Source organism: Chelmon rostratus, chromosome 13 (genome assembly GCF_017976325.1).
Source record: "Chelmon rostratus isolate fCheRos1 chromosome 13, fCheRos1.pri, whole genome shotgun sequence".
Lineage (NCBI taxonomy): Eukaryota > Metazoa > Chordata > Actinopteri > Chaetodontiformes > Chaetodontidae > Chelmon > Chelmon rostratus.
This window is the reverse complement of record NC_055670.1, coordinates 15,295,115-15,320,573: the sequence shown is the minus strand read 5'-3', so window position 1 is coordinate 15,320,573 and position 25,459 is coordinate 15,295,115. Positions and strand designations below refer to the sequence as shown.

The following is a 25,459-nucleotide window of genomic DNA, read 5'->3' as shown; positions in this document are numbered from 1 at the left end:
GTTGTGTGCACCTATATGCACTGTGGGTATACTTGGACGAACACGTATCATAGTTGTGTGCTGATAGCTTTCCAATGCAGTCATGGGAGTACATACACCTAGACACACATTTACCAAAAAAGGTGGGATCAAACTGTATCTCATGCGCACACAATAGCATTTCGATCAAAACGTAGTAAACACTCAGTGTCTGCGTAGAATGCAACGCTGCAAGGTGTGTAAATTTCTCGTAGCTTTAGTTCTTTCTTCAAAAAAAGCATCTTGACATAAAGAACCTGATTGTCTTATACACAAAAACTTTAAACAATGTCGCAGTTCGGGTCACACTAAACTTTCCTCATTCAACTAACAACAACTACAAGTAATTTGTCACCGCCTGGACAATAACATGAACTGTGTTCTCCAGCCGTGCTTCGAAAAAAGACAACCATAGAAGTTATGTTTTAATGATGTAAACAGCTACAGAAAAACAAAGGCAAAGGTGTTTATTTTTAAATGCCAATTGTTTATCATGTATTCAGTCACACAGTCAAATATAAATGTTCTAAACAAGTAACGATTACGTCCGCTGACAGTGTGAAGTTTAATGGAAACGTCATTTTCATCCCTCCTTTATCATATCAGGGAAACAAAATATGGATTCACTGACATATTCTAAGATTGGTGGTTCAAGGTCCAGTCAATCTGATCACCAAGACAGCCATCAACCCAATTTGCAATGCCCAGCAACTAATGGTAACATTTTGTGTGTATCGTATACAAACACACAACACTGCATGTAAGAATACTGGTGTTAAACGGTAAATATCAATTTAAACCTACAGCAAATATGTTTCCAACGTTGAAAACAATACCAACAAAGCCCCAATGAAAGACTAGGTCAAAGAATTAGCTCGGTGCCATCTAAAAATGAGGGAAAGAAAAATCACACCCAGGGCGCTACTTACGGAATTTAGTTATGTTCTGTGAATGGAGGTGATAATCTGTGTCAGTCAAAGTTCAAAACCTTATTCTTTTTGCAGCCAATATATTCAATTATTCCCTTACGCCAAAATAATCCTATCTGGCACTCTGTTCCAGGATTCACAACATGTGGTCACTCTGTGTAAAAACAAATCACATGAGGATCTACCAAAGCTTCATCTGCATTATTAGTTTATAAAACCGGGGACTAGAGGTAACCAAGGGAAATGCAGCAGAACAAGGAAGCACTTTCCACTTAACACAATCCCTTAAGAAAGCATAAAAGTAAAACAAATTTAGAGAAACTAATCTTTTACAAAAACACTTGCGCCACTAGTTAGTTTGGTTTGTTTCCTCTTCAGTCTTTACAACAGTGACTGCTTAAATGAGCAGCATCACTGAGGAGTTGGTGGTGAAAGTCACTATATATACACACACACACTCGCACAATTCACACACAGGCTCACACTCACTATAGTCAGAAAACTGTGCACACATGTGAGTGTGTCCAGTTTCCTCAGTGGTATCACAGGTGACAGTGTGCCAGTCTCTCTCTCTCTCTCACACACACAAACAAGAAACAAACTGGGGAGCTGAGTGGGGCAGTGGCTGGTGCACTGAAACTGTTGAAACTGTGACAACTAGGGTGCTATTCTTCTTCTTGGTGGTTTATGAGGCTCAGTCAGGTCATCTGGCTACCAAAAGGGAACTGTGGAAAGGTAGGTCCTCCTGTAAAGTGTGTTGTTTTTTTTTTTTTGTTGGTGTTTTTTTTACATTTTCCTCAAGTCCTTGAGAAGAATGGCTGTGTGCAGACAAAGAGAGTGAAAAGGTCAAACTTTGTCTAGCATTTTGTACAATTTGTTTGTATCACTTAATGACAAAATCATCAGTTCATGCCTACAGAAAACGTTACGTTTCATTATAACTATGACTTGTAACATGCATAACATCCAGAGCAGCAATTCAGTGAGAGCCCATCTGAAGCAAGGGATAATTGTATCATCAGTGAAATAACTGGCACAAAAGTGATCTGTATCTTAGAATTTTCAGAAATAGTTAATGAGTGTCATTATCACAATGACAAGTTGCAGCCATGCAATGTTGGATGCTATAGTATGGCATTAAAGAAATACCATAACATAAATAATATTGGTACAAATCTTCATCTCAGGTACCAGGCAAATGGCCAGCAGGCCTTTGAGTTGCTGTAGATCTTTAAACTTGCGAAAATGAATGTGAAAAGTGAACTGGGTAAAGGAAAACCCATCTAACCAATGAATGGGTTGATTGTATTTTAATGGGTCACAGATAAATGACTTAATTAATCATAAATATAAATGAGGGATGGATAACAGTGGGATTGCTAAGCCAAAGGGAAAGGCTATAAAGGAAAAGGAAGAATATTTCATACCAGAAGTGACATTAATAAAACACTACAGACAAGGGCACAGACTGACAAAGAAATTGAAGAATTAAGATTAAAAATGTTACCGTGATGGCTGTGTGGTTTTAGCTTTCATCATCTGAGACATGGGGCTTTGCAATGGCCATCTCCTCCTTGCTATTTGCAATCATCTTACACTTCTACAAAAACACAGAGCAAGACAAATCAGTTACTTTGCCTGGGCACCTTTGTGCACATAAACACCCTGAAAAACAACCACATTAGTCACTCTACAACATCCTTCTTTCAACGTGGTTTCTAGCAAACATGTAAACTTATTATACATTTATCTCGCACTCCCACCTCCCCACTTACCTCTGTAAGCTCCTTGATGGTGTGTATGTTAGCTTGCTGAGTGACCTTTCGCTTTGCTTCCTCAATGTGGTCCAGGTTGAGGGTTGGTGTTGGGGGCGCGAGGCACGGGGGAGGCTTGTTGGTGATGGTAGGAAGTGGGGCAAGGGGAGGCATGGCCGCCAGGGCACCCATGTTGGTCAAGGCAGCTGTCATAGTAGCTGCTGTCATACTTGCCATAGCAGCACTCATGGTGATGTTTGACATGCTGGGCATTCCTGGAATATTGGGTATCCCCATTGGACCCATGTTGGGCATATTCGGCATGTTGGGCATCCCCATGCCCATTGGGAGAGGTAAAGGTAGAGGTAAGGAGAGTGGAGCAGGAGATGGAGTGGGCAGAGGGAGCTGGAGAATGGCTTTCGGCCGAAGACTCTCAGGAATGGGCACCCCCGCCTTAGCGCACATGGCAGCAGCATTAGCTTTGGCTATCTCCAGTAACTGGTCCTTATCTGAGAAAAGAGAGGGCAGAGGGAGGAGTAATGCAACAGGGCATAGAGAGGGTAGATAGAGGGGGGAATAGAGCAAGATTTAACATACAAGAAAAGTAAAACAAAGTATAAACTTAAGAAAAATCTAAAAACAAAACCATGCAAAAGAAAACTGTAAATGATCATAAATGTAATATCACAACTATAAATGTTGTCTCAGGTGTGATTGTTCCTATCAAAATATTTTACCCAGTTCAGTGAGCCGTGGAGGAGTCTTGCTGGTGCTGCGTCGTGTCCGGGACCCTGAGCGGCGCTGTTTGCGGAGAATGAGAACTGGAGAGTGGCTAGGTTCCCTTTTCCACCTGTCCCGTCTATCGAAAGAACGGCTGCGAAATGCCGGACGCCTCCCTCGGCCCCTTGACCTAGACCTGCGTCTGCGATCAGAAGAACGAGACCTTGATCGCCTGCTTCGTTCTCCTGACCTGGACCTTTTCCTCCGGCCTGTGGAGCGGCTCTTGGATCGCTTGCTTCTGTCTGTGGACTTGGACCTCCTCCTCCCACGGGCGTTGGGTGAACGAGATCTCCTCTTGCGGGTTGGAGAGCGGGACTTGGACCGGCGAACTCTCGTCCGCGACTTGGAGCATGACCGCTTACGCCGTGCAGCAGAGCGTGACCGCCGGCGCCGGGCAGGACTCCGAGATTTAGACCGTCGCACAGATTCTCTTTTTCTCACTGGAGACTTGGACCTGAGGAAAAGTGAATGATGAGGCTGATGAATAATAAAAACATACACAACAATGACTATTAATTACATCTACTAGTGCAGCATAATGTGAGCATTGGATCTGGCGATTAGATAACTTTCAAGTCGCTGTTTCATGAGGTCTTTAATATTTAATACCTTTCAAGACCTTATAGTGATTTAATTTAAAGCTCTTCTAGGGCCCACAGACCAGACACAGAAGACAGGCAAATACACACAACAAACCTAGACTGCTTCTTCCTGGATGCAGACTTGGATGTAGAACGCCGAGGCAACGAAGTTGAGCGTGAAAGTTTCCTGCGATCCGCAGGTGAGCGTGACCTGGACAGCCGCTTCTTCTGTGCTCCTGGAGATGCCGAACCCGAGGAGCTGAGGAGCCTGAGGAGGGTTGCAACAGGAGAGGAAGACTCCTCTTCTTCATCTGAGCCTTCTGAACGATCTGATCTTTCTGGGCTAGTGCCAGGCTCTCTGGAACCAGACCTGGACTTGGAAACATCTCGTTCATTGGCCGAGCTTGCACGCTCCTTCTGTTCCTTGTCATCGTTGGGGGCAAGCGTCTGAGGCTGCAACTTTTCTGAGGAGCTTCCAGCATGGGGGCTGGAGGTAGCTGCTGAAGGTACAGGTTTCCACGCACCTGCATGGTGCAAGTTAAATGATAAGGCATAAAGACACATTACAAAGACGCACAAATACTTGTGCGGGATTGAGAGTTAATTGTTGAAATTTTGAGAATGAGCAACACACTGCAAGTATTAAACAATCAATGTTCACTGGGACTGGGTCGATAAGTAAGAGCAATGTATGAGTTTCAATACTGCACTTTGAATGAATTGACATACAAATAACATTTGACAGTTTGTAGAGAACAAAGTCGAGTTTCACTTTTGTTTTTGTAATGGAAGTCTGACATAAAATCAATTTCAGTGACTGTAGTTTGTTACAGTAATGAAAAAAGTCTGACCTGTTGTAGCTGAAAGTCCTGCACTTTCTCCAGATGCTGTTTGCTCTGCCTGAGGAGTGGAAAGCCTCTTCTCTTTAACAGGAGAGGAGGATGTGGATCTGGCTGGGGAGGAGCTCTCAGACCCACCACCACTTGACACAGACCTGGACCTGGACTTAGATCTGTTCACGCCTGCAGAGACGGATTTAGACTTTGACCTTCTTCCACTCTTCCTGGGAGATTTGGACCTCCTCTTGCTAGGTAGTGGTGAGCGTGACTTTGACCGATGCCTTCGAGACAATGAGCGAGATTTGGAGCGTTTGCCAGCCCTTGGTGGAGAACGATTTCTCCTGCCAGGGGAACGAGAGCGCCGTCTGACTGGTGAACGAGACGTAGACCGTCGCCGAGAAGGTGGGGTCCTGGATTTGGTCCGTTTGCGGGCACTCCTGGATCTGGAGCGACGGTTGCGCTTAAGGACTACAATGGAACGAGATCTTGTCCGCCTGCTCCTGCGGACTGACCGGGAGCGTGAGCGGCGGGATCTGGGGGGTGGTGATCTCCTACGTCGAGATAGAGATCGACTCCTTGAGCGCCTGCCTCCTCCACGCCTTGCCAGTGACCGCGACCCAGACCGACGAACAGGGCGTCTTGATCTAGAGTGGGAACGACGGGTTCTCGTGATGGAACGTGACCGTGAACGCCTGCCAACTGCACCACCTCGTCTAGGTGAGCGGGTCCTGGAACGCCTAGTGCCTCCACGGGGACGTGACTCTGACCTTCGACTTCTCCTTGGAGACCGAGAGAGAGAGGGGGACCTGCGGCCACCACGTTTAGGGGATCGTGACACCTTTCTTCTTGGAGAGTGGGAACTTCTGTGTCGCTTTGGGGAAACAGACGATGAACTCCTCCGACGTTTAGGAGACTTGGACTTCTTTGGAGGCTTTGACACCTTCTTCTTGGGGGTGAGGGAGCGAGAGGTGGATCGGGACTGACAGCTAGTTCTCTTGGTTGACTTTGGGGATGGAGAGAGTGGCTTCCTCCTAGATTTAGGGGACTGAGAGCGGGACTGAGAGCGTGATGGCTGACGACTCTTTAGAGGAGTTGTAGAACGTTTTCCCTTTGAGGTTGACCTGGAAAGGGTTCTTGACCGCTCTTTCATTGCTGCTGCTGCTGCTGCTGCTGCTGCTGCTTGACCATCAGACTGCTGTCTACTGGGACTAGGTGTTGGTGATAGACTGTGACTTGACCCAGACCTCTTAATGTCTGGGTCCCTGCAAGGGGAAGGGGACCTAGACCTAGACCTGGAGGATTCGCATTCCTTGACCTTTGCCCTCTGAACTGAATTGGCCTGATCTTTCAGGCCTGGGTCATCTCTTGGTGTAGCACCTTCCTGTTTAGGGATGATGTCAGGGAGTTCCTGGGCATGGCTGAATGCACCATCAGTATGACTACTCTCTGTCTTACCCTTAATTGTTGCTGTCTCTGTTATCTCATCTTGGCCTGCAGAGGGTGACCTTATATCCTTTTCTGATCCGTTGGTGTTGCCACCCTTCTCTCCAGATGGGGACACATCCATATCTGATACCTCCTCTTTCTTCACCCCGAGCAGTTCAGGTTTCTGTGTGAGGATGGGAAGCCCCTTCTCCTCCCCTCGTTTGCTTTTCAGAATCAGCTTGGACACTGGTTCTTGCAGGTCAGATGCTGTAGCTGGAGAATATTTGCCATCACCAGCCCCTTTACCTCCTTCACCTTCAGAATCAGAACCTGAAGCTGAGCTGCTTTCAGATGGGGAGTGAGAGGGAGATTTCTTTTCCTGCTTTTCATCTTTCTTCCTCTTCTTTTTCTTCTTCTTGGCAGCATGTCTTTTGTGTTTCTTGGATTTTGCATCTCCTTCTGTGTCTAAGCGATCTGGGAAAAGTGATGTTGTTGTTTTTTTATATCAAATAACTGTGGAATTAATCTCTTACTTTCACAGGAAATGTGAATTGTGTTAGTGTGTGAGGGTCTCCTACCTGTAATTACATCCCTTTTGCCCTCTTCCTTCAGCCCAGTATGATCTCCAGCTCCTGCAGCTGCTGCCAGTCTGGCACTACAAACACAAGGAAATATAAACACTAAAAAAATTTTCACAGAAATTCAATTTTTTTTCTTGTTTAGGGGTGCAATACAAACAAAACACAAGTAGGTCACTTTTTCAGTTTGGGTAAGGTACAAAATATTATGAAGGTAATTTTAGTTTTTCTGACCTGGCTCTGGTGGTCCTGACTGGTCTCGGAGGTGGTGGTTCTACATCTGAATCAGCACCAGATTCTGAACTGCTTTCCTTTTCCCCCTTCCTCCTCCTCTTCTTCTTCTTGCTCTTGTGTTTTCTGTGCTTTTTGTTTTTCTTGTGGGTTGGCTCATTTCCTTCCTTGGACTTCATGTCATCTTTCTCAGGTGCCTCTTCCTCACCTGCAAAGGGTAGCCAGTATAGCGAAATCATACAGAATACAGTACATCACAAGTATTGACATGACATAACAAAATTTGGAGCAAATCATTTGTCAACTTATTTGATTCGTCCATTCATTAGGCATAACGCTAAATTCTAAATCTGTAATCTGTAGTAAAAGCAGTAAAAGAAACTAAATCAAAATGGTTACAAATTTTAACACAGATTTCATTGTGTCCTATCCATCACTCACCTGAGGGAATGTCCACAGCACATTCCATTATGCCGGTGCCCCTGGATTTACAACGGCTCTCTTAATGTCACAAGCGTGCTGCTCCGACACTCAAGACTGGTGAGAGGAAAAAAAGGTATTGTAACTTAAGCAACAAAGAATGCAACACCAACTCAAGACGAAGTATAGATTTCAAAGCCATTCTACAGCAAAATGTAAGTAGCACCATTTTGATTACATCTCTAATGGGGGTTTTCCGTGGGCCAGGGATGGTCCGAATTAGCCATGCCGTGCCAAGCAGTGCTAAAATGTGTATCCCACTACAGACTCAGAGCAGGGGAGAGCCACACTGCTGTCATCCAGCTTGGTTACAGGGCTGCAACGCCCCAGCTCCTTAACAGAGTCATGTTGTCACAGCCAGCCAGCACATTGGCTCAAGTACTATATTATCACATTTACTAGTTTGGCACAAATGTACATACAATGTATGAGAGGGAGACAGGTTTTTTTGAAAGTTATCTTTAATACAGTCACAACATCTGTGTGACAATACAACAAAACCAAAAGACAAAGAATGGCGTACACCAAAAGGTCCACCAAGAAGAACTAGTCTCTTAATGGCTAGAAATCCCCCCTCACAGGTGATCAAAGTGAGCAAGTGGGGCAACCACACCACCACATTATAATGAAAAACTAGTCAAGTTGTGCCTGTGTGGCTCGCCTGCTCACTGCTCTTCACATAGCTTAGCGCAACTACCCACCCATAAAATATATAGCCCCATAACATTTCCCCAAATGGATGGATGGGCACAGAGGAATTATCTAAAATTGGTACCCCTTTAGTCAGGAGCAACATAGCTAGGCAGTCATGCTGTTATCAAAATATATAGAAATATTAGAGCCACCTCTCAATAAAACCATAGTACGATATACTACAGCCTGCAGAATTACAATGAAGCTGATCCAATACCTCTCTAAAGTTTGAACAAAAACTCCACATCATAACTTACCGCAGGTCTGTTATTGGATTGTTGTCATATACAACCCCTCTATTATTAAAACCAGCAGTACAGACTGTAAATTTCCCAAGAAGATATACAGGTTCAGGGTTGGGGTTGATCCATTTCTGGTTTCAGCCAACATGAGGCACAGAAAAGAAATACATATAATAAAAATAAATACTGAATAAAACCTGGTACCAACAGTGTGCTCCTGTGCCCCTTTGTACCCCTAGTACACCTGGTCTAATTCCCAGTCCTTCCTTAACAGGCACTGTGATGAATATTGATATCAGAGGAACATTTTCTGGCATTATAAAATTTCATTTTTACACCACATACTTGGGGCTGACGCCTTCAGGTCACTTCAGGAATTTTCAGGACAAGGACCTGCTCTATTCGCACACAAGCTCAATTGTATATTACGACTTTGTACTATGGAGTTGGCAGGGTAAAGTCCATTCAATATCCACTCCAACTGATTCAGACATTTGCGTTTTCACATACAGCTCCTGAAGTCTAAATAAATTCAGAGTTGCAGTGCATGTGTGTGAGAGAGAAAGGTGGCTGCATCAGAGCAAAAGTAGCACATTTTAAGTTAATCTAGAGAATGTGCAGATTGTTTACTTCCCCCATTAACCAACTTGATTGGTTGAAGAAAGGATAGAATTCTTGTCGGCTACAATTTACTTTGGTTTACTACAGCCCTACACATGCTGGTTCTTACATTTTTGTTGTCATGCCCACATTCTAAAGCCAAGAAAAAAATTATGCCGCGCACCCCACAATTTTTATAAATCATTACCAGCAATTGGGGAAGCAACTAATAAAAAAGGATCCAAGGTTATCTTAGTGAAATAAAGGTCAGCAAAATTGCATCAGCATACTCTTCTTAGTTTATTTTCCCTACATAAATCAGATTTATTCTATGCAGTTTCACTCCATATTTTGCCCCTAGTCATCAACACACCACCTGCAAAGGCTCTTATCCCCCATCCACCAGTTTGAGAATCACTGTAGTCAAACAGCAAGAACATAACTCTCATGCTCAACTTGACAGTTTGGCTGGCAAACAAGGACAGCTTGTCTATGAACACACAACCCGAATGATTAGATAAACCAACAGTGTCTCTCAGCACAAAGATCAGAATATGACTGAGAAGATAACTGAGTAACTTTGCTTTTGATTTTACAGTTTGTAAACACACTTTTCAGCTTGTTTCCAGAAACAATTTTGACCAATTAAAATAAGTAAAACGAGAGGCACAAATGAACAGTGGCATGTGTCTGCTAACAGATCAACTATCTTCAATGCATACATGCAAGCATCTAATGCTGCCAAAGGCAAAACACCTTCCCTAAAAACCACTCACCAAGATATGGCCAGAAGTGTAATAGATAAGCATGGTCTACCAGCCCTTATATATATGAACACTGGTTGAGTCAGTCAATGACATAAGCAACAAGGACAAAACAACCAGAATCCCTTCAATCCAAACAAAGATAGCATTCCCTGTGTAGTGGATCTGCCTGTGTTGTGTGCTGGATATCTTCACCTGAGTTTCCCAAACTACAGTGAGGCTTGATTGCTAATGCAAACACAGTTTGTAAATATCTAATTGTAGAGGGTGGTTGCAATACCATTTAAAACATCAATGTTTCCTAACATCAAACCTCATTCAAAATTGACTGAGAGCACTCAAATGTTGTTATTGTTAGCCCTAACATTAATAATATCGTGTACATGCAGATCTGATGAAAGTACATGTAATATTTACAACATATATTATTAAGATTAAAAAAGGAAAATGTAGGCCAAACTTTACTGAAGAAAGTAGCCATCCTCCAATCGCAACGCTTTAAAAGAGCCAACGTTAGCCCTGACAACGCACGTAACATGTGAGAAGCAGTGCTCACAAACATTGACAATGAAGCCACGATCTCACGTACTTTATTCAAATCACGTACATGCTTTATTTTTAGAAACACCTAACCAATACTAAGCGATATATAAATATCCGAAAATAATAATATCAAATTCGTAATACACCCAGTAGTAGAGGTTATGTAGCCCACAAGTAGAGCTAGTTATTGAATATTATCTTTACCGCTTCAGTTAATGCTAAAAGTAGCCATCAAAGGTATGGCTCTTCTAGATTTCAAATAACGCTAGCTAACATTAAGCTAACCTCTCTGTTTCCGATACATTGTGCCACAGCGCTACGTTGCACAAAAATGTAACTATCTACATGTAGAACAAAGCTGCGCGGATAATAGCCTGAAATTGTAGCAACAGACTGTTGAATTAACACGTTACTTAGATAATGCTAATCACTCTCGGGCCTGCACTGCCGTACTAGCCCTGACATTCATTCACAGATCACTGCAGCTAGCTAGCGGTAACTAAAGTTAAAATAACAATGAGTGATATTTTTTTTTACAAAAACGTCATTTCTTAAGCTGTAAATTATTGTGCACACATACCAGTTGGACAACCTATAAGCTGTAAGAGCCAAACATGCTGCCTGCACGCTGCGGCCTACGCGGCGACCCACTGCCAACTCGTTCACCAGTAGGACATTACCGCTAGCATACTCGGAGCTACTGTGCTAGGACATTTGGCTGCTACTTGTTTCAATAAAGTTCATTCGCTCAACACAGCTGTAGTTTCTGTAGCATATAATTACCCAGTTTCAATTCGATGGCTGCAGTCCCAGTGTAGAAATTGTCCAATGGCTGTTACTGTTAGTCCTAAAATGTGTGAAATCAAACAATCGTTGAATATGCTATCCGTATACATTAGCCAACTACCTGATCCGCCATGATGGGGAAAGGTATCCCGACATGCCATGCTTCGCGGTTTGAATGGCGGCGTCACTGTCTCCTAGGCAACTCCACGCTCCATGGTAGCAGACAGGCAAACTCATGGCCCAACTTCTCTACTCCTTGTTTTTATCGCATTATCTTATCTATTTCATGTAGTTTACGAGGTCAAAAAAAGCGTAGGTCTCTTGCGTCTTTTTACTCTACCAACACTTTAATTCAGGCTCAGATGTTTAATTACACTGAGGTTTTTGACGAATCCAAATACTTGGGATATCTTTATGAATCATCTTTATGGTTTGTGGTTTTTATATCTTGGTCCACGTAAAAAAAACATGTCATTCAGCTGTCACATTGAAATGGAAAAGACAAACATTATGGCAATATATTTGGTTTGTATAAATACAGAAAATTAAAATCTGAACTGCCTCAGAATCCGAAAACTTTGGAGTGTTTTAACCGCATGGAGTTGCTAAAATTACAATAATTTTCTTCTCATGGACTATTAAACTCAATTGTCATGCTGTTCATGCTTATGTCTGAGACTTTCTCACATGCAGTATGATTTGAAAGTTGCTGTGTTATAACCACACACATAACAAAAAAAATGTGATATGCACAAGCATCCTCTATGTTTTACCTTCTTATTGGCCTTACCTGAGTCACCACAGTGGAAAAGAGTTTGAGTGTCTCACATGGTAATAAAGATCACACATGGTAAATAAACAAAAAACAAAAAACACTGGCCACATTTAAGCAATAGTCTTTGTTGTTAATATACAATGTATTTTGCACAATAAATACATTTGTTGTTTTCTTTATCACAAGACACAAGTGAGAAACCCTAACTTTAAGAAGGCTACATGAATTAGAATAGTGTTTTTCATTGTCAGGTGTAAACATGTACAAAAGTTGACTATTCATGTTTCTCTGTTGAAAATGATGCATGTTCGAGGAGAATTTATGCTTGTATTTAGAAACATCTGGACAGAAAGTGTTTTTCTTGTTTTAGCTTGAAGAAATGTGCTCGGACAGCAACTATCATTCTAAAGTACTGTAATTTTGTTTTTCAATTGTCATGCCTTGTTCCAGTAAATGGAATCCACTTCTGACATGATTAAAAACATACAAATACTCTGCTTTGAATAATAATCTGTGTCTGATAGCTATGGTTTTTCACCTACTTCTTTTATCTCGCTGAAAAAAACAGAATAAATTAAAATGCAAATATGTTTTAATTTAATTCAAAAGTTCAACTAGACGTGGACGTGGAAAATTTATTCTAGGTTTCAAGTTTATACATCAGGTTTGTGTAAACTGCACACTGGACCTTACATTTTCTTGTCAGTTAATATTTTGAAGGCTGTGCTTTTATTTTGAAGGATGCGGATCGGAAGTCTTCTTGTTGTTGCAGGCACGCTACCTGTCAGTACGCGAGAGCTTAGTGAGTACCGTAACAAGAAGTAACACCAGTCAGTGGCATGTGTTTACTTGTAATGTAACTGTCAGTTACAAGAAATGCAGAAGAGATTTAACATCAACCTGGACGACTCCGCTTTCACCAAAGAAAGACCACCGGTTTGTATTTAGCCAACCAGAATTAACACTAACGGTGTCTCTCTACGGCGGTTAGGAATTAGCTGGCTAGCTAGCTAGCGTTTCAGCTGGCAACTACAACTTTCAACATCAATTTTTTAAATAGCTTAACAAGTTTTGGTCAGAATAGCTTGCTAAAACGTGATTGTGATTCATGATTCTTTTCACAAGTTTCGACACCCAGACAGCATTTCCATGTGATTGTATTCCAGCCAAAGCCGCAGTTTCAGTCTTCATTCAAAGGGGGACAAAACACCTCAACGTCCTCTTCGGCAAAGCCAGCTTCTGAACCCGTGGCCCAGCCCTTGTCCTATGCAGAATACATCGTCCAGAGTAAAAACAATGCGGCTGTTCCTCCGCAGAAAGGGTGTCCCGCCAAACTGCCCAGGACTGAAAGTGCTGGAGTTACCAACCTGAAGCAAAGTGAGTCAGCTGCAGTGTCGTCTGCCCCAGGTGGTTGTGAAGCAGCTCAGAACTGTGCCAAAGGGACTGAAGGGGGTAAGAAGAGTGAGCAGACGCAGGTGGCTGGCACGGACCAGAGAGAGGGGAACTGTCAAAGCTCAGACCCGACCCTCAGCCTGGGTCCGAAACCAGTTGGGTCTGGGAGCAGCATTATTGTCAGTCCTCGGCAGGTATGCATGAAACTGCACATGGCTCGTGACTTTGGCAGCAGCAGGTGTAGGTTTGTGCAGGAAATTATAAACGCTTTCCATCCGCACATCCATTCTCTGCACATTTTTGTTCCCACTCAGAATCACATTACAAAGTAAACGAGTACGCATTGAGGCATTTCAGGCTTGTATTTTACATAAAAACATACATATTTTTATAATTCAGAGGGGAAATCCCATTCTGAAGTTTGTGAGGAGTGTCCCCTGGGAGTTTGGAGATGTTGTACCAGACTACGTCTTAGGCCAGACAACTTGTGCTCTCTTCCTCAGGTGGGTATTTGTGCCTCAAGAAGACAGTGTCAAGAAGACACAGTCCTGACAGTGTATTGTCGTGCACACTTTTTTAATGATCTTTTAATGTTTCATGCGCAAGAGTGGCGATGCATTTTTTAATATGTTTTTTTCTCTCTCTTGTATGTTTTTCTTTGCTGTGCTGTTGGTTTTGGGTCTGTCGTAAAGTCTGAGGTATCATAATCTCAATCCAAACTATGTCCACGATCGTCTCAAGATGCTTGGACAGACTTTCACCCTTCGAGTACTACTAGTACAAGTAGATGTGGTAAGTAAAAAAGTGACCTTGACATTGACAAGTTATATTAATTAATTTAGCATTCTGTGAGTCACACAGCTGAAAGTGGAATATTTTGCAAACATCTGTGTCTTAACTCCAGCAAGGGAGTATTCTGGTTGTTAGCACTGTATTTATCAAACTTTGCAAGTACGGGGGGGTCCAGACCCAGTCTTGGGGTTTGTTATCAGATCCAAAGAAGACATATTTTAATTGATTGATATCTGTGTATCACATCTGATAAAATTCTGATTTTTGTTTGCTTGCTTGCTTTTTCATAATTTAAAACTATGGCATCTGCTCTGAGATGTCAAACACTTCCTGTGGTACACTGTGAAAAACTAGTAATTGTTCCTAATATACAGCACTTTTTCAGTGTTTTGGTATGATAATTGGTATATATTTTTCTCTTTAAAAAAATATCATAAATGACAAATTATATGACTTGATTAAATTCAAACCCCTGAACACACCTAGTTAGCTTTTAATGCTAGTTGCAAAGATCGGCTTTAAAGCAAATTGATAACAAAAATAGTCACAAAATACCTCCTCAACTAAAATGGCTCTCAGGTAGGTAGTGTACTTTTCTACTACAAACATTGAGAAATGTTACATTTAACAAAATGGAACAGCCTACACAAAGCATTTAAGGAGAACTGTAATGTAAGCTATCCATGCAGAACATTTAATTTGTCAGTGTAATTCGCCTCATTTGAATTAGCTTCACTACCAGTGGTGTACTTGAAGCCTGAAGTTTGCAGGTGGAGGCATTTTGGTACTGTATGTAGGAAAATATAAATACCAGAGTTGACATAAAGTACATACTGTTTGAAAAAGACTCAGACTGGGGTAAAAATAATAAGAAAGCAGGACATCTCCACTTGCAACAAATTTATAGCTCCAAGTTCCATTTATGATTTAAGAATTAATGTGTTTTATCTCACTGGCTTTGATTTTTCATCACAGAAAGATCCACATCATGCACTGAAAGAGCTGGCTCGCATCTGCATCATGGCTGACTGCACTCTCATCTTGGCTTGGAGGTAAGACCTGCAACATATAGCTAAGAAGACTGAACAGAAAACATAAAAGAGAGTGTACTTTCTGGTTTAAATGTTTGCTTCTCTTTGTGCACATGATCCTGGCCTTGCCACCTCAAAAGTGATATTTGTGTTTTTTGAACTTGTTATGTTATGAACCTTTGGGTTTGCAGTGGGTAGCTGATGTCTTCTGAAATAAATAAGTAAACATTCCTAATATTTTCACCTTCATGTTGATTTTGCAGTCCAGAGGAGGCAGGGCGTTACCTGGAAACGTACAAGTCATATGAAAAGAAACCAGCAGACATATTGAAGGAGCAAGTTGAAAAAGACTATCTGTCAAAGGTTTGTGGTATAACCTTTTTCTATTTAAAGATTTTGAGGTTCATTGCTATTTTTAATTTCATAATTTTGCCAATTTAAAGATAAGGAAGACATTATAATGTAAATGACTGAATGTGATGCAGCCATAGGTAAAGTCTTGCAGTGCTTTTCAGTCTGAACAATATAGAGCTGATTGAATTGGTTTGTTTTGAAGGTTACAGATTGCATGACCACTGTGAAATCTATAAACAAGACCGATGCCATTACCTTGCTGTCCACTTTCTCTGTGAGTACCACCGCAGGGAAAATTCATCCTCAGACATATCCACAGGTTGCTTTGATGTTGTACTCTGAATTAAGCTTTCATCCTACTTAATTTAATTTTGTGATGTTCTCAGCAGGAATGATCTAGTCAGTATACTGAGATGATGTTTTTTTTTTTTTTACAGTCTGTAGAAGGAATCATCAGTGCCTCTAAGGAAGACTTGGTTCTCTGTCCAGGCCTTGGGCCCCAAAAAGTGAGTAAAAATACATGTGCATTATATGAATATACAGAAAGTAGATGGAACATTACTTAAATGACCATGTAATGTTTTGTGCTCGCAGGCAAGGCGACTTTATGATGTGCTGCATAAGCCCTTCCTCAAATCAAAGACAAAAGACAGCTGAAACCTCTTACCAAGGATGTGTGACATGCTTCAGGAAAGAAACCTGTAATGTTGGTCGTCAGGTTGACTAGCTTGCAAACACATAAACGCACCTCAGATGACTGAATTAAAGAGTGTAAACACTCCTCATTTAATGAAGTGAAGAAAGAAATGTGTAAAATGTGACTGCTATGGGTGTTGTGAACTCTTCAACTGCTTGAGTTGTGTTGTGATATCATTTGCTCATTATTGAATTCATTTTTTTATGAAAATAAACATTTTGTAATATTTTTATACAGTTTATTATGCCTGAATTTTCTTATGCTTTCTTTGTTCTAAATGAGAAAAGGTAGTGCTAAAATGCCTTGCTTATTCACAAAATCTAGGCATAATTATGTATATTTGCTATACTTACCAGTTACTTTGTCTATTACATAAAAGACACAATCTTTTCAAATATAATACATTGTTAAAGCCCATCCTTTTTGACTCGTGACCTCTTACAGCCCTTTTTCATGTTATAGATTAGTTGTTAGCTGTTCCACCAAAGATACATTTCCCCTGTAAACTTCTCACATGGTTTCACTTCAATAACTGTTTTAGGCACATAGAGGTCAAATTATCATATTATAATGGAAAAAAAGTCCAGAGAATAAATAAAAATTTGTGGTGTTCAGCCAAAAAATCAAAAATGGAAAAAGTCCAGAGAATAAATAAAAATTTGTGGTGTTCAGCCAAGAAATAAAAAATGGAAAAAAGTCCAGAGAATAAATACAAATTTGTGGTGTTTGCCCCCCATTACTGATCTACTTTATAATAAGTGATGTATGGATTTGAATATGAAGAAGAAAGCAGTACTCCTTTATCTTAAAATAAATATCAGTGGATCTCCTTGTTTGAAGACGAAACTACCAGAAAATCTTGAAAAGAAGCACGCCAGAGCGCAGTGCTGCCTTTAGGTGATCCTCCGAGATTCCCCAATCTCAACTTTACCAGTCACAATTATTTTCAGTGCTTTAAGATATGGTTTAAGTTACGTTGTTGTAACAGAGAGGACACTTAAGAAATACAATTGGCTGATGACAAAATGTTTAAGAAAGTATGTGATATGAAATAATGAAGACGAAACAAATGACGAATTAAAAAAACAAAGATGTCTAATACGCGATGCAAAATGCAGTACACTGGCATAAGTTTTTTGCATGCTAACATAATCATATGTAGATAATCCAGAGTCATGTTTGTAAAGAGCTCCATTCTCAACAGAGGTGCTTCTCTTGTCAGCACCTCTGTACGCTTGATGTCTAGCGTCTGCTTCACATATTTCCGACAACACGTGAAGGCACGCTAACTTGACGTCAAAACAGGAAGTGTTCGTCAGTTGGCGTGTGGTGATGGTGTTTTGTTTTTTTTTACCGCTCATTTCAGTGTAGTACACAGCTTTTTCTTCACTAACAGAGACACCGTGTATTCTCACGAACTTGTTCCTACAGGAAACTAAACAGCAGGCGAGTCGAAGCAGCCGCCGTCAGACATGCAGACAGAGAAAGAGGCTGAGGATGATGCATCTCCTGAAGAGTACGTTGCCCTGTCTAATTTCACTGGAAGTGGCAGCGACCAGGTTAGAGACTCACACAGACGTCTGGCGGCGTAATAACTACACGCTTTGACCGGAAAGTTAGAGGCCGGGCGGCTAGTTCAGTTCTAACCGTGCTGTTTTTGTCCCGCAGCTTAGTTTCAGCTGCGGGGACAGACTGCTCGTGCACGCCAAGCCTTCATCAGAGTGGTGGTGGGCAGAGCTGCACGAGGTCATAGGTTATGTCCCTGCCGGTCACCTGCGCCAGCATGAGGAGGAGGAGGAGGAGGAGGACGCCTCCCTGGAGGACCCATGGCAAGATGAAGAATACTTTGGCAGTTACGGAACACTGGTCAGATGTTTAAAGGGTCATAATGTTTTGCATGTCACAGCCTAGTTATCTTCAAGTTGCACGTGCAGACAGTTTAAAGCAGAAGAGTTAAGACTCACTATAATAGATATTCATATGAATAAATACAGAAAAATATATAATGAATTGTCTGTTTTGATTTCACACTGACATTTTATTTCAAAATGCCACTTTTCACCACACCGTCTTTGTCAATCACAGCAAACCGGACACAGTTATGTGATTGTTGCTTTACTTTTTTGTTATTATTTCATAATGTCATCTTTATTTAGCGCTTGAGGTCTCTATACAAGAACATGCCAAACCATCAATATTGTCTTGACTGCTGTATGTGTCATGGCTTGTCACATGTTACACTAATATGCTACTCTGCATTTCTTTTTTGTAATAAAACAGAGGCTTCACTTGGAGATGCTGTCTGACAAGAGCCGCACTGAGGCTTATCGGCAGGTTATCCTGAGTAACAGTGCCTCTCTGAGGAATAAGGTGATGATGGACCTCGGCTGTGGGACTGGCATCATCAGCCTGTTCTGCGCTCAGCTGGCACAACCCTCAGTGGTAATGTCAACGATATGGCTGATGGGGAAGTTACACAAACATTGAGGCTCGTCAACGCAAACACATTGGCTGCTGGTAATGCTGTATGCACTGTACAGACAGTTGAGGGATTGATACCTCATAGGAGAACAGTTCAGGTACAATCCCCTTTGAGGGATTTCCATTTATGAGAGAGAGAGGTCAAGCTGCCTACCATTCTCCATGTTATATTTGAGCAAGTCATCTGTTGGCTTGTTGAAGTTTATTCATTGATTTTTGAGGCATATATTAAAGAACCAGTGTGAAGGATTTAGTGTTGAGGTTGCAGATTGGAACCGACTAAATACCCCTTGCCTCAGAAGGCCACGAATAACATGAAAGGTGCTCTTCAGAGCTCAGCAACTGTTGAAACATGGCGGTGCAACATAGCGGACTCCATGGAGGAGGATGCACTCCCTCTTTACATATAAAGAGCTAATTATAAGGATATTAAAACACAACAATTCTTTTTTTTTTAAGTTTTAAATCAATGCAGCAGAATCACACATTGTCTTTTTTTCGTTCCTTGTCAAAACCTCATGGCTACACTACCCACAATTTAACTGAAAGAGTAAGGTGAGGGTGTTTCTAACTCCTCAACCCCAGATTTCTCTCCATTTTCAAGCTTGTAGTCTTCAGTCCCAGCTGACACTTTCCAGACAAATTATCAGACTTTGCGCAGCTCCCTCTGGTGCCACAAAAGGCTTTATGCAAACAGATTTTGAATTGACTTTGAAGTGTAAAATCAGTGGCGTTTCCCTTCAACAGTTTGTCGTCCCATCTGGCAAAACTGTCATCTAAAACGTGAGAATGTTAAACACCAAAATGTTTTTAAAAATTAGACCACATTTGCATAACATGACATGAGTGTGCATACCTTAATTCTTACCTCAGAGTGTTAGAATCTGTTCAAAGCTCTGAGTGCATCTCAAGTGATAACAAGATTCCCAGAACATCCAGAGAAATATATTGAGTCAGAAGAACAGAATCTCTGTATAATACACCAAACTATTGAAATTTACTCACAGATGTCCTGTGTATTGAACATTAGTGTACTTCTGCTCCCATCTACTGGACAAGGAGGGTTGCAGCATGGTATAAGCAGCATGCTGGTGTTTGTCTGTGGTATTGTAGGTGTATGCTGTGGAGGCGAGCTCCATGGCAGAGTACACCAGACAGCTGGTGAAGCAGAACGGCTGCGAGGAAGTGGTCACGGTGCTCCAGGGACGAGCTGAGGAGATCGAGCTACCAGAGCAGGTGGACATCCTGGTGTCCGAGTGGATGGGGAACTGCCTGCTGGTAATAATGACACTGCTGATACTTTAAATAATAATAAAAATAATAAGTTATTATATGAAGATGTTGTTTTATCTTTACCTCAGTATTATTACAGCTTTATTGGATCCCATCATCCTCCTCCACTCTCAGCTCCATTCGGGGTTGTATTAACTACATCATGTTTCTGTCTCTTCTTCCTCTGGTCTAGTTCGAGTTCATGGTTGAGTCAGTTCTGCTGGCCAGGGACCGCTGGCTTCGGGAAGGTGGCGTGATGTGGCCCTCGTCTGCGGCCCTCACCCTTGTGCCGTGTCAGGCCGACAGCTATTATGCAGAGAAAATGGCCTTCTGGGAGCAGCCCTATGGCCTGGACTTCACTCCTCTTCAGTAAGGGTCATTACTCAGCTGTTCTCAGTTGTCCTGTCTCTCTTCAGTTTCTTTGTGCTTGCTCAGAACTAACAGGGTCACAACATTACATATAATTTTCACTTTCTGTACCGACTGAGTGACCTCAGCAGTTGAGAATGAACTCGGGACAGGGAATATGGTGTTTACATCCCCATCACATAACTAGGATGAAAAGCTTATCATAACCAGGACACTCAAGCACATGTGCACACTCTTTGCCTTCACCAGCTCAGTCAAGTTGCTGATGGTAAACAATGTTAAGTCTTGCATATAAGAATTAACATTATGATACACAGACCAGAAAGTTGCATGTTTAATTTCTGGTGAATCAGACAAAAACATGCAAATAATGTAGTGCAGTAGAGAGTCTTCACAAAGCTGTGATAACATATATGTATCAAACACAGAAAAACTGTATTAGTGAAGAGTAACACGGATCATAAGACAACTAAAAGTTATAAAATAGGAATATTTGTTGTAGCACAACAAAATGTGGCAGTTATCATTGAGTCAGGGCAGCTCTGACAGTTTCAAATAGTGTGAGACTACGTTGAATTTGAGGCTACTGTTCTTATTTTATCCACTTCTAACAGGTAATACTCATATAATAATTGGTATCCATATGGTTGAATGCACTTATTCTAAGTCACTTTGGGTAAAAGCATCAGTTAAATAAATGTAATGTAGTAATCCATATTTTGGCAGCCAGTTGTGAACAGTAAACACAGTTGTGACTTGTGAAATGCATGAACAGTTTCATAATGTACACTGGTTTCCAACACTGTCTGTCTATTCCAATACAGACTATATCACTACTCTATGTGGTTAAAACTACTGAGGCATACACTCACAGAACCCTGTAATTGTTTATGTTCTTGTCTGTTTCTTCCTTATTTTACATTAAGTGTGCTTAAATTCTATTTGTCCTTTTCCCTCTTGAGTCCTCATGGTGTTGAATAACATGTCCTCTCTGCAGGCCCTTGGCCCAGCAGGAGTTCTTCACCAAGCCCAAGTTCAGCCACCTCATTGAGCCCGATGACTGCCTCACCGCTCCCTGCGATGTCATAAGCCTGGACATGTACACTCTGCAAGTCAAAGACCTGGAGGTACTGCGTGAGTTTGGTTATTATTTTAAAATTATGTTTGTAGTTTGCCCTTGACTCAATGCACTGTACTTTATTGTTCATGTTACACTGTTTTAATTCACCTACTTTTACATTTTATTTATGTTTTTTTAATCATACAATGTTTTTTAGGTTTATTCCCCTTATATTCCTTATGCCTGCCTGTTGATTCATACATTATAGTGTGTTTTATTGTTATTTTATGTGCATTTTATATATCAAGCATTTTTTAACACTGGTTTTGATATGTGCTATACAAAAAAACTTTGTTTTCATTACTATTATTATAAATTGCTCCATCCCATACAAGGTGGACTTGGTAACTATTAGAACTGCTCTGTTTCATTTCCCAGGAAATGAAGGGTCAGTTTCATTTTTCTGCTGAAAAGTCTGGTGTGTTCCATGGATTCACCGCCTGGTTCACTGTTCATTTCAAGAGCCTGGAGACAGGAGGCGCAACCGTGGAGCTGAACACCGGACCTTACTCTGAGTAAAACGCATGAAACACTGACTCTGCTGTGCAGTTCAAAGAACAGTTTAATTACTAACAGCAGCATATTAAAAAGACTCTTTTCTCCTCAGGCCGACACACTGGAAGCAGACCCTTTTCATGTTAGACAGGCCAGTTAGTGTGTATGCCGGAGACTCCATCAGTGGAACCGTGGTCCTGCGCAGGAACCCTGTGTGGAGACGCCACATGACTGTTACCTTGCAGTGGAACATCAACAGCAGTGCAGAGGACACAGACAACTGCCAGGCAAACCTCACTTTACGCTGTCCTTATCTGAGGGATTCACTGACTATATTCATAAAGTGTTGATACCACCTATATTGTTTTATCATGTTTTATATCATTGTGGTTACGTTTATCACTCTCATGCTATGTGACATTTATTAGCCTCCCAAGAGTCCTAATTCCACCTTTAACTTGTCCTTATTGTTTTGTGCTTGTTCTGCCCATAGGTTGGGACAAAGAGTTTCCCCATGTGGAGGTGACAGATTCTCCATCAGCGGTGGACATCCACAGAAAAACAGTCATCAGACAGTGTGACAGGGTCATGAGGCATCAGCTGTCAGCTGCTGCTGACCTGGACGGAAGTCGACTGTCATATTACAGTGAAAGTCATGGCCAGAGGAAGCTCAGCAGGCTGGACATGTAGTCTGATAGTGTTAAACCTGATAACTGCAGGTCCAGGTGATACAGCACACCACGAACCAGAGAAGAAGTAACATGCTATGAATGACCTGTGGACATTACTGTTACTTTGACTTGAATGCTCATTGGGCTAAGGGGAAAAAGTGTCTTTGTATAAGTGTTGTTTCAGCAACAGATCACTGAAATGACAAACAGTTTTAACAGATATTTGTGGCCTCAAGGTGCAACAAAGTAAGAGTCCAGTCCTCCACATTAAGCTTTTATGTTTATTTTTACTCCATGTGCATATTGTTTTACAATAGCCATTTCATTTACATTGTTTGTACTTCCTATGAGTGCTACACATGCCAGCAGGCTTGTATGGTTTTAAGAGAGCAACAGATTAACCATGACTTATAATGGTTAGCGGTACTATACTTTTCCCCATATTCAAAGATTAGATTGAGCAATATACGCCACTGAAATGTTAGTTACAAATGTTTATTAGCTTTGACAGCTAAAATATGCCTTAAAAACAACATTGTCAAACTTAACAAAGATAATCAACAACAATAAAATTAATTAAATAACTGTACAATTAGTAAACTCATGTTGATACAATATATAAATCACACAACAGTATTTTGGGACTTTGTCCCTATGTCTGATAATTTGCAAATGGAATTTTGTTAACACTTTATATTAAGGTACACATATTCACAATTAAGTAATTTCTTATTAGCATGCATATCAGAAGCATAATGGATTTTTATGTCATTATAAAGCTCTTCCTTTATGCAGTTAAAAGACCATTAACAGAGTTTTCTGTCAATAACCTCATTACTGCTTATTGATAGTAAGGAAATTATTAAATGTTATTACCCTAAGCCTAACCAACAGAATAAGGCTTCAATAAGTGCTTTATTTTGACTAATAAAGAGTCAATATGCTACTAATATATATGCTAACAAGCAACTAGTTAATGGTGAATATGTGCACCTTAATTTAAAATGAGACCGTAACTTTTAGTTTGTTCTTCTGGTGGCAGGTGAGATTTGAAAAGGACATTAAACGCCACACTGCTGCTCTGCATGTGTTCTTCTGTGCTGTGGCAGAACTGTGTCGTGACAGTGGACGAACTCCTTTTAGTCATGGCTCCGTTTTACTCTTTGCTTTTGCTCTGGAGCGTGTGTTGACCTCTGAGGATAAAGGCTGAGTGGGTGAGGACTCAGGAGAAGGAGGGCTGGAGAGTGGGACAAACAGGGGAGGTTTAACAACTTTGTCTTTCACCTCCTTGCTTTTATCCCTTTTCTGCCTCAGGTGTTTATCACAGTGGTTCACAAACGTATCCAGCTTGACAAAAGTCTTGTTGCACACTTTGCAGTGATAAGGCCTCTGTCCTTTGTTGAGGCGGATGTGCAGCCTGATGTATGACGATCGTACAAAGGTGCGGCAGCAGACGCCACACTTGAGATCCTCGGGGCTACTTTGTGTCTTCTGGGGGTGGTTGAGTGCTGGTACTGACACTGGTTTGGCCTGCCCAGAAGCCTCTGCAGCCTTATGAGAGAGCAGGAGTGACAAAGAGCGAAAACCCTCACCACACTGCTCACACTTGTATGGCCGTTCCCCTGTGTGCAGACGAACATGTGCCAGGAGCCCGGCCTTCTGTGTGAACGACTTGTCGCAGTAGGTGCACTTGAAGGGCTTCTCGCCTGTGTGGAGCCGGCGGTGGGTCTTGAGATGTGAGGCGCGGCCGAAAGTCTTGCCACACTCTGGGCATTTAAATGGCCTGTCCCCGCTGTGGATTATCTTGTGCGCCATCAGGTGGGACGACTGATGGAAGTACTTGCCACAGGTGCTGCATCTGAACTTCCTCTCCTTGTTGTGAGAGGCGAGGTGGAGGGTCAGGTGCGCGGAGGAGATGAAGGTTTTGGTGCACAGGCTGCAGCTGTGAGGGTCCAGGCGGATGCGCCGGTGTGGACGCCGACCATTCGGGAGGCTGCTGCCCGCCTGGCAGGATGGACATTTAGAAGGACTGTCTGCCTTGTGCACATGCTGCTGGTCAGGAGAGGCTGACGTGTTGGCTGACTCTGGGTCAGAGTCAGGCTGTGGTAGGCTGAAAGTGCACCCACAGTCTGAGCAGCGCCCAGTCTGCTGGCCTTTATCACTGGCTTTATCCAGCATGGTGCTGTCTACAACCACAGTGGGAGAGGAGGGGGTTTCATTCTTTGACACATCTGAAAGTGATACACACATAATGTTTATGTTTTACAGTGGTGCCAGGTCCGTGTCATCAGCTTTATTACTATTAAGATAAAGGCTAAATCACGGATGATCTTGTTATCACTGACGCCGTACTGTGTTAAAGATAATCTGATCACGGAGGTGGATGAACTGGCCCAGCAGAGACTACAATCGGCATGCGAATCTGCAGTGAACCAGTGAAAACACACTAGCTTAGCAGCCAGTCAGCTGGACTGAACAGTAGGCCTTGCTTCAGGCTGAACAATGAAGAGGTTATACGTGGATGCCAGCAAAAGCGCACAAACAAAGATTTTACATACCGTGTTCATTCTTCCTAATAAAGTGTGCATGTATTCAGATTATTTTATAACCGCGGTCAGCCTGTATATCACAATAACGCGTCCAGATAGCGACGGAGCGATCGCTGGGTCTCATTTTCGTCTCCTGCGCTCCCCTTCGAGAAGCTGCCGGGTGTCTTTTTCCTGCTCGAACTTAGGCTGCAGCACCATCTAGCGAGCGGCGGAGGAAC

At 42.0% G+C, this 25,459-nt stretch overlaps 4 protein-coding genes across 6 annotated transcripts; 2 read left to right on the top strand and 2 right to left on the bottom strand.

The window, feature by feature from the left end:
- Nucleotides 1-470: 470 nt before the first annotated feature.
- Nucleotides 471-11,381, bottom strand: si:dkey-67c22.2 (uncharacterized protein LOC792544 homolog). The gene is made up of 10 exons (XM_041951350.1): nucleotides 11,241-11,381; nucleotides 7,577-7,672; nucleotides 7,139-7,343; nucleotides 6,905-6,981; nucleotides 4,914-6,800; nucleotides 4,178-4,586; nucleotides 3,439-3,935; nucleotides 2,723-3,210; nucleotides 2,455-2,547; nucleotides 471-1,765 (listed from the first exon to the last, which is right to left on the bottom strand). The coding sequence occupies exons 2-9, from the start codon at nucleotides 7,602-7,604 to the stop codon at nucleotides 2,473-2,475; spliced, it is 3,666 nt and encodes a 1,221-aa protein (XP_041807284.1). The 5' UTR covers nucleotides 7,605-7,672; nucleotides 11,241-11,381; the 3' UTR covers nucleotides 471-1,765; nucleotides 2,455-2,472.
- A 1,430-nt stretch (nucleotides 11,382-12,811) lies between these two features.
- Nucleotides 12,812-16,510, top strand: ercc1 (excision repair cross-complementation group 1). 2 transcript variants are annotated; one of them, XM_041951167.1, is made up of 9 exons: nucleotides 12,812-12,954; nucleotides 13,335-13,604; nucleotides 13,810-13,913; nucleotides 14,103-14,202; nucleotides 15,178-15,254; nucleotides 15,497-15,596; nucleotides 15,790-15,861; nucleotides 16,025-16,093; nucleotides 16,182-16,510. In XM_041951167.1, the coding sequence occupies exons 1-9, from the start codon at nucleotides 12,895-12,897 to the stop codon at nucleotides 16,242-16,244; spliced, it is 915 nt and encodes a 304-aa protein (XP_041807101.1). In that variant the 5' UTR covers nucleotides 12,812-12,894; the 3' UTR covers nucleotides 16,245-16,510. The 2 variants fall into 2 exon arrangements, with proteins under 2 accessions (XP_041807101.1, XP_041807100.1); XM_041951166.1 differs by having other exon boundaries at nucleotides 13,185-13,604.
- Nucleotides 16,511-17,645: 1,135 nt separating this feature from the next.
- On the top strand, nucleotides 17,646-23,797 carry prmt2 (protein arginine methyltransferase 2). Its single transcript, XM_041950568.1, has 9 exons — nucleotides 17,646-17,843; nucleotides 17,953-18,150; nucleotides 18,565-18,726; nucleotides 19,879-20,043; nucleotides 20,231-20,406; nucleotides 21,404-21,533; nucleotides 21,905-22,041; nucleotides 22,134-22,308; nucleotides 22,515-23,797. The coding sequence occupies exons 1-9, from the start codon at nucleotides 17,757-17,759 to the stop codon at nucleotides 22,545-22,547; spliced, it is 1,263 nt and encodes a 420-aa protein (XP_041806502.1). The 5' UTR covers nucleotides 17,646-17,756; the 3' UTR covers nucleotides 22,548-23,797.
- LOC121615995 (zinc finger protein 678) lies at nucleotides 22,908-25,392 on the bottom strand. Of its 2 annotated transcripts, none has more exons than XM_041950570.1 (2): nucleotides 25,251-25,392; nucleotides 22,908-24,878 (listed from the first exon to the last, which is right to left on the bottom strand). In XM_041950570.1, exon 2 carries the CDS (start codon nucleotides 24,868-24,870, stop codon nucleotides 23,836-23,838), a length of 1,035 nt encoding a protein of 344 aa, XP_041806504.1. In that variant the 5' UTR covers nucleotides 24,871-24,878; nucleotides 25,251-25,392; the 3' UTR covers nucleotides 22,908-23,835. The 2 variants fall into 2 exon arrangements, with proteins under 2 accessions (XP_041806504.1, XP_041806503.1); XM_041950569.1 differs by having other exon boundaries at nucleotides 22,911-24,923.
- Nucleotides 25,393-25,459: the final 67 nt, after the last annotated feature.

What these genes read in the sequence shown, in the direction of transcription:
- si:dkey-67c22.2 (XM_041951350.1), bottom strand. Translation starts at nt 7,604, where the DNA reads ATGGAATGTGCTGTGGACATTCCCTCAG. An exon ending in TCCAGGAAGAAGCAGTCTAG is followed by an intron (nt 3,936 to 4,177) that starts GTTTGTTGTGTG and finishes ACTTTTCCTCAG; the next exon opens with GTCCAAGTCTCCAGTGAGAA. An exon ending in CCATCAAGGAGCTTACAGAG is followed by an intron (nt 2,548 to 2,722) that starts GTAAGTGGGGAG and finishes GTGTTTTTGTAG; the next exon opens with AAGTGTAAGATGATTGCAAA.
- LOC121615995 (XM_041950570.1), bottom strand. Translation starts at nt 24,870, where the DNA reads ATGCTGGATAAAGCCAGTGATAAAGGCCAGCAGACTGGGCGCTGCTCA.
- prmt2 (XM_041950568.1), top strand. Translation starts at nt 17,757, where the DNA reads ATGCAGACAGAGAAAGAGGCTGAGGATGATGCATCTCCTGAAGAGTAC. An exon ending in CTGGAAGTGGCAGCGACCAG is followed by an intron (nt 17,844 to 17,952) that starts GTTAGAGACTCA and finishes TTTGTCCCGCAG; the next exon opens with CTTAGTTTCAGCTGCGGGGA. An exon ending in TGCAAGTCAAAGACCTGGAG is followed by an intron (nt 21,534 to 21,904) that starts GTACTGCGTGAG and finishes TTCATTTCCCAG; the next exon opens with GAAATGAAGGGTCAGTTTCA.
- ercc1 (XM_041951166.1), top strand. Translation starts at nt 12,895, where the DNA reads ATGCAGAAGAGATTTAACATCAACCTGGACGACTCCGCTTTCACCAAA. An exon ending in TCACCAAAGAAAGACCACCG is followed by an intron (nt 12,955 to 13,184) that starts GTTTGTATTTAG and finishes ATTGTATTCCAG; the next exon opens with CCAAAGCCGCAGTTTCAGTC. An exon ending in ACTCTCATCTTGGCTTGGAG is followed by an intron (nt 15,255 to 15,496) that starts GTAAGACCTGCA and finishes TTGATTTTGCAG; the next exon opens with TCCAGAGGAGGCAGGGCGTT.